This window comes from Anarhichas minor, unplaced genomic scaffold (genome assembly GCF_050575085.1).
Source record: "Anarhichas minor isolate MPS153535 unplaced genomic scaffold, ASM5057508v1 ptg000135l, whole genome shotgun sequence".
NCBI lineage: Eukaryota > Metazoa > Chordata > Actinopteri > Perciformes > Anarhichadidae > Anarhichas > Anarhichas minor.
In genome coordinates, this window is record NW_027466581.1 from 120,001 (window position 1) to 127,500 (window position 7,500).

A 7,500-nucleotide genomic window follows, 5' to 3' on the forward strand; every position below is an offset into this window, starting at 1 on the left:
TTAAAAACTCTCAATGAGTTCAACACAAACAGGCGTCTCACGTCTTTCTCCGTCAGTTTGAACTCCGTCTGGAAGTTGAAGGACTTGGCCGAGCCGGGCACGATGGCGTTCAGCATGGTCCGTCCAAACACCACGATCCTGTAGACAGGAAGCGCATCGAGTATCAGGTCATCAGAACAACCAGCTGGATCAAACTGCAGCACTGAGGCGTGAGTCACCTGTCGTAGGTGTGGTCGTTCAGGTTACTGGTCGTCGTGTCAACGTCGTCGTCTATCAGCCAATGATAGTGAGCAGAGCAGAGGCGGATCTCCGCCTTCTTCTTCTTGGAGAGATAACGGCCATCTGCATTAAAGTCCCCCAAGATCATGATGTTCTGCAAAAGAAATAACACGACCAAAACTATGATGAAAAACACTGCATCTACACACATGTTCATTTTCTACTTCAGTCATTTAGTCGAAAACTAAGCGAAGTTGTTCTAAAGACGCTCATCACTAAAGTCGGCTTACATCCGAGTAAGAACCAAAGATATATGAAAGAATAACTCAACACCCTGTGAACTGAGATCCGGTCTGAATTCATGTTAACAGTTTAAATTCAATGTTTAGAGCTTCTAACTGTCTGGATGGCTGACAACATGCACACATGGAAATAAAAGCTGCAACAGTGTCTTAACGTAAAGAACGATTCTAAGTCCTTCTTTAACATGACATAATATTGTGAATTGTAGTCTCATGTTATGACATTAAATGATTTGGTTTATTATAATGAAATAATGTTCAGAGTAAAAACAGAGTCACTGCCACACTGTGTACACGTTTTACATGAGTGTGAATATGATTGGAGAGATGTGTATAGTGTTACCGTACAAAAAGCTAAAAAGGAGATGTTCTATGTTCTATTGTTGCAGTTTAATTATGGAACAACAATAACATAAATGTCAACATTTGTAACCCAGTTTTGGTTTTCAAAAGAATTATATATGAAGTTATTTCTGGGGGAGAACGTTCTGCTTGTAAGATGGTTTATAGGCTGGACTGAATAAAAACACTTCTAATACTACTTGTATCCTTTTAAAATAACAACGGTAATTAACTGTAAACATGGCTGATATGATCTATTGTTGTCTATAATTGTATTGTTACCATACTTTATGTACTCAACACATTTCAAACCCACATCAGTACCCCATCTCTTCCTCACAGCGTCCACCACGTCAGCCACAGCGTCCAGCTCCATGTGTGCGTCCTCTGGTTTGGTGTGAACTGGGATCAGCACCAGCTGCTGCACCGCTGGGACCACACACACACACACAGTGAGACACTATACTTGTGAGGACCCTCATAGACATAAAGCCCCCAAAGTCTTAATCAATCAGCTCTTAGAAGGTCTGGACCAAAGACCAAAGTGTCCTCACAACGTCTAGAACTGATATTGATCCACACACACACACACACACACACACACACACACACACACACACACACAAACACACACACACCCACACACACACACACACACACACACAGACACACGCACACACAGACACACACACACACACACACACACACACACACACACACACAAACAAACACACACACACCCACACACACACAGACACACACACACACACACAGACACAAACACACACACACACAAACACACACACACACACACACACACACACACACACACACACACAGACACACACACACACACACACACACACACACACACAAACACACACACACAAACACACACACACAGTACACAGACACACACACAAACACAGACACACACACAAACACACACACACACACACACACACACACACACACACACACACAAACACACACACACACACACACACACACACACACACAGTACCTGTATTTGGACACTTGAAATGCAGAATGAAAGGCTCTCTGGCGAGCAAATCCACTTCTTCATCTTCCTCCTCATCTTCTTCTTCATCTTCCTCCTCATCTTCTTCCTCCTCATCTTCTTCTTCTTCATCTTCCTCCTCATCTTCTTCGTACTGGTAGGAGTCGAGCATCGTCACCTCGTCCTCTCTGAGACACACGTTTGCTTTTTAATCAGAAACCTTATAAACAAACTTTATTCTTTATTCTTATTTTTGAAGAAGTACTCATTACTTCTGTCAACTCTTTCATATTCATTATTTTTATGTATATATTTATGTATTGAGTTATTGTTTAGTTGGCACGATATCTCAAACTTGAAGTGTTTCATTTAAACTTTGTGGAAAGTTGGAGGACGTTGTTTTAGTCCAACAGCTTCACCGTGTCGTCGTTTATGAAGATGTTTTATCTCATAACTCCTATTAAAGATACTAATCAGTACAATAAAGACACAAATACAAATCGTCCTCAAACAAAACTAATCTACAGATTTCTACTGTAATTAGGAGCCATATTAAAGTAGGCGTTGTCTGTGCATAATGTGATGGTGTTTCACCTGCAGGTGGCGCTGCAGCAACATGATCACATTTATAATGTCTTCGTTTTGATGCAGATCCAGAAGCAGCTTTTCTGAATATTTTCTCTTCTTTTAAATGTTTTACTGAATAAAGAGAAGTAGAGGATTTGGTGAAACAGTGATTTATCGTCTTCGTACCTGTAGAAGAAGACAAACTTCTCCTTGTAGGAGCTTCGTCCCAGAGATTCACTGCACTTCATGGTGAACTGATGGTTTCTGTTCCTCCTGTCACAAAACACAACCGTCATTTCACACAGAACATCATTTATAATGTAAATCAAGATTATTAAAAGCGCTAGATTCAGTCCGTGTAGAGTCACATCTCTTTCTTTAACTCTAATTATTCTCTCGTTTCTGTTACAGACTTTTCTAAACAGTTTAAACATCAGAGAGAAAAAACGTTATTTACTATTTTAATAAAGACTGACGAGATACATCGTCGCTAAGAAAATAATCACCGTATAAGATGACATATTCAAAATAAAGTTTAAGTACATTTGGATGAATTTAACTAGTTTTACTGAAAAAATAAACCTTTTTTGACTTTTCTGAGGCCAGTTTCACAAACGTAGACTACGACCATGACTGAGATCAAACTAGACTTTGTCTGAAGTAGAATTTGCAAAGAATCCTGGGTAAATCAAGCATTTTTTTTTCAAACTAAAAAACATGGCTGACGACAACAAAACCAAGTCGAACCGTTGCGCTCTGTTAACAGCAGAGTCACGTGTTTGTTCAAACACGTTTGGGCACTTTTGTGCAAAAATTCAGCAAAGAAAGTCTTTTTTAAATGCTGCACTTGTAGCTGGTTAAACGTCTGCAGAGACACGCTGTCATGTTACAGACATTTAGGTTCCTGAAGCAACACAGAAACACTGAAGAAGGCATTATTATCCTCATACTACTACATACTATAAAGACGCCCAGAGGAGTCTGCTTTACCTGTGCAGGTGAACAGAACTCACCCGTATTTGTTGAGCTTTGAGAGGAACTTGTTCATGACCTTCCCGCTCTGATCCATCACCTCCAGCATCACCACCACGCTGTACCGAGACACGATCTACAAACAGCAGGAACACGAGAGAAAGGTGGACTCAGACTGTGTAAATAACAACAACAACACTGACTCCAAACCAAACACAGTCATATTAATAATAACTGTAACTAAATCTGACCTGAGCTCATGAAGTGTAAAAAAACAATCAGAGGTTTTGTGTCTGAGTTACATCATAAAAAGCTCATTTTTTCACACCGTCTGAGCATCACAAATGGAATAACATAAATCATTTAAATGAATAATGAATGAATGAATCACTACACTGGTGCAGCACTGTGAGTTACCTTGATAAGATTTTTACAAACGTCCTCATTGTTGACTTTTGTTACTCCCAGTTTCTGGACGTTGAAAGCTGCGATCTTCATTTTCTCTGTGACACATAAAATCATTGAATGATTATTTTACCGTCTCTGCTTTGAGCTAAATGCTAACACACTCACAGTAATGCTAACATGCTGATATTTAGCAGGTGTAACATTTACCAGGATCACCTTCGTAGTTTAGCTTGTTAGCATGCTAACATTAAACAAAGTCCAGCTGAGGCTGATGGGAAATATCATTATTTTATTTGTTCATAAACCAAAGTGTTGGACGCTAAAAGGATCACCAACGTTTATACGATTCATCCAGAGGGGAAAAATAAATATTTGTACCAAATTTCATGACAATCCGTCCAACAGATGTTGAGATGTTTCACTCAAAACCACACATGTCAACCTCGTGGTGGCGCTAGAGGAAAAGTGAGGGGATCCTCAGTAATAAGGATTCATCCTCTGGGAACCTTGAATGAACTAAATTGTGTGGCGGTCCATCGTGTAGTTGTTGAGATTTTTCACTGGATAAGTGAGAACAAGAACTAGAACCAGATTGGCTCCTTTTGATTAAGTTGGTTCTGAAAATATTGTGCGCTACAGGAAAAAGCTCAGGAGATCACCACAGTCATTGGGATTGATCCTCTGGGGACCATGAATATCTGAACCAGATTGTGTGCCGATCCGTCTCGTAGTTGTTGAGATATTTTTCCTGCTTGACCTGCTGGGGGCGCTGCAGGAAAGGTCATGAGGATCATCCTCTGGGGATCACGAATATCTGAACCCAAATTTAAAGAATATACTACTGTTCAAAAGTTACAAATCAGCTGCTGTTCTTCTTCTCTCCTTTAGTAATATTTAGTGAAGTCTGAAGAAGAGCTTTGATAATTCCAGCTTATTCTAGGCTGCTTTTATTGTGAAACTCTTGTCACTGAAACAGGAAACTGTTCCTGTTTAAATCTAAGCTTCCTGTTTCTTTGACCAATGACAGCTGATCTCAGAGGATCTTTGTCTCTTTGAACAGAGTTTAGTTAGAACATCTACTAAACTAAATAACATCTATTAGTAAAGAGACTTTCTACAAAATAAAAGCATATTTATAAATTTCATATTTCAGTCTGAACCAAAGTGAACCAACTGTCATGGCAACAAAACAACCAACCAAACAATCATTTACGAGATAGAAGAAGAAGAAGAGCAGAATCATTTGTCTGTTCCTGAGACTTCAGACGGCAGATAGTTTTTATCTTGTTTTTATACATTTATTATTAATTAAAACCTGTCATTCATTTGTGTTCAGCTGTGGAAAGAGGAATTATTCAGGAACCGAAACTTAATGAACTCATTTCCTCAATAATAGTTTCAGGAACATATTTGCAACTTCTACATTTTAACATTTCTCTTCTCATTCTCCAATATTATATTTACATGTTGGTTCTGTCAACAGACTCAAACACTTCCTCCAAAAACCATCACATTGATTTCACCAAAGAAGAAGAATTCATGAAAGGCAGGAAACGTTAGTATGTGTGAGTGTGTGTGTGTGTGTGTGTGTGTGTGTGTGTGTGTGTGTGTGTGTGTGTGTGTGTGAGTGTGTGAAACACATATTATGTATGTATGTAAAGACAAGATTTTTTATGGATTCCAATAATTTTTTGTGTATTTTTTCCCTTGAAAAGCACTTATAATCTCAGGGAATGATGAGTAAATAAACCCTATTTATTATTTATTAATTGTTTATTTATTTACTGATCATCATGTTTTCATCGTTATTGCCTAAAGAAGAGTTTTTAAATATTAGATATTGTGTTCTGGTTCAACTTAAACTGTTTTTCAAGCTGAAAACATCAGAAAACATTAGAAGAGTCGACGTCAGATTTATTTAGATTTCCCTCCTAAATCTGACGCCTCATCACAAAAACGAAATGATTTCAGCCTCCAGACAAACTGCTGAATCAACACTCTGAGGCATTCTAATGAGTTCTAATGACTCAAAAGTAGAGAAACTGAAGACAGAGAAGAACTCAGCGATCAGTCTGAGATGAAATGAATCAGCAGAAGAAGAAGTTTGTGTGTCAGACGCTGAAGTCAGAACAGGAAGTTCCTCTGCAGAAGAAGAGTTGGCGCTCAAACATTCAGAGGATGTGAGGGTGTCGGTTATAAAACGTTCTCCTGCCAGTGAGCACAACTTCCTCTAATGAATCCTAAATCCAGCAGTGAATGTGTTCAGCTGCTTCACAGCCCTCTAACGTTACTCTCTGTAACACAGTCACCAAAGTATTTATTATATTTACAGCAACCAGAGATGATGGAGACACTCGTTAAATATGAAGACAGGTGAACACGCTTTGTGTATCAGAGGAGCGCAGACAGCAGGCTCATCGTTGTAGTTGTGTTGAAGTGGTCTGCAGAGCTCCATAGGACAGCAGCGACGCTCTGAGTGATATCTTCCTCAAAGGGCAACGTGAGGAAACAGCTGAACATGGTGCAAAATAGTCAAACGTAGAGTTCAGAAGCCGGAGCTGTAGACGGAAGAAGGTATGACTTCATACTGTGATGGGGATCAAACATGTGTTAATGGTCCTCATGGGGACATGTTGCTCTTTAAGGGGCTCCACAGGTTATTAGACTTATCACTCAACGTTATGACGTCTGCATTAACAAACACAATCATCATTAAATGCCCGTAGTGAGGCACGAGGGCTCAATACCTGCAGGAGGTATTTATTAGTTATTGTTTGATTATTCATCATCACACTGAACTTTATTTACATCCAATCTCTCATACAAACACTCACTAGAGCACCAAGAGTGGATTCATCCGCCGTTGAAAATAGTCCCCAACAAATGTTCTATTTCCTCTATTTATATATATATATGTATATATATATATACATATACTGTATATACATATATGTAAATATATGTATATATTTACATGTGTAAATATATGTAAATATATATAAATGTGTGTATATATATATATATATACATATATTTACATAAATATATATATTTTTAAATATATTTTAGCTAAAGATAAAATGATTTTCAGTTTCAATAATCTCATAAACGTTTAGTTGTTTAATGTGAAAGTCTTCCAGTTTACTTTGTGTCGGCCGTTAAGACAGCAGTAGTGATGATGATGATGATGAGCAGACATGCGTGAACCCAGTCAACCTTCTGTGTCCATCATCATCTGTTGCCCCACAGCATGCTGGGAGGTTTTACTTCGCGTAAGTGCCTCACGTGGATTCAACGCCTCTATTTCAAAATAAGAGCGCACTGAAAATCCAGATAGCTTCATCGTAATAAACAGACTCAAAGAAACAGAACTTTCTTTTGTTTTAACATTATATTTATTTAATTACACAAATATGAAAAACAGACGGTTTTCTGATCTCACAACTGAAACTGTTCCTCGTTCACGGTCATTGAGATTCATTAAGGCTCCGATGTGTGAATCAACAGTTTACTAAATGAATCATTTATTTTACCGAGGACGACGTCAGATCAGATCCCAGAGGTGGAATGTTCCAGGAGCAAAGCATCATGGGAAGAGGATCGGCTACGGTAATGTACATGTGATCAAAACCACGTCAACCTTAATAATCAGTCATGTGTTCTCTCCTC

General features: G+C 38.6%; 2 protein-coding genes across 2 annotated transcripts in view; both read right to left on the reverse strand.

Moving 5' to 3' along the window:
- The window catches only part of LOC142941546 (deoxyribonuclease-1-like), a 5,035-nt gene extending 1,114 nt beyond the window's left edge, over positions 1 to 3,921 (reverse strand). Inside the window, exons 1-7 of the mRNA XM_076083491.1 lie at positions 3,841 to 3,921; positions 3,465 to 3,559; positions 2,638 to 2,724; positions 1,888 to 2,072; positions 1,180 to 1,292; positions 219 to 373; positions 42 to 138 (exon numbers count right to left, since the gene is read on the reverse strand). Coding sequence (XP_075939606.1) covers positions 42 to 138; positions 219 to 373; positions 1,180 to 1,292; positions 1,888 to 2,072; positions 2,638 to 2,724; positions 3,465 to 3,559; positions 3,841 to 3,921 — 813 coding nt within the window. The remainder of the gene's footprint in view (positions 1 to 41; positions 139 to 218; positions 374 to 1,179; positions 1,293 to 1,887; positions 2,073 to 2,637; positions 2,725 to 3,464; positions 3,560 to 3,840) is intronic.
- A 3,282-nt stretch (positions 3,922 to 7,203) lies between these two features.
- Positions 7,204 to 7,500, reverse strand: part of sec13 (SEC13 homolog, nuclear pore and COPII coat complex component) — a 6,754-nt gene continuing 6,457 nt past the window's right edge. Inside the window, exon 9 of the mRNA XM_076083507.1 lies at positions 7,204 to 7,500. This exon is cut by the window's right edge and continues 399 nt beyond it. The gene's annotated coding sequence lies outside the window, so the exon portion shown is untranslated.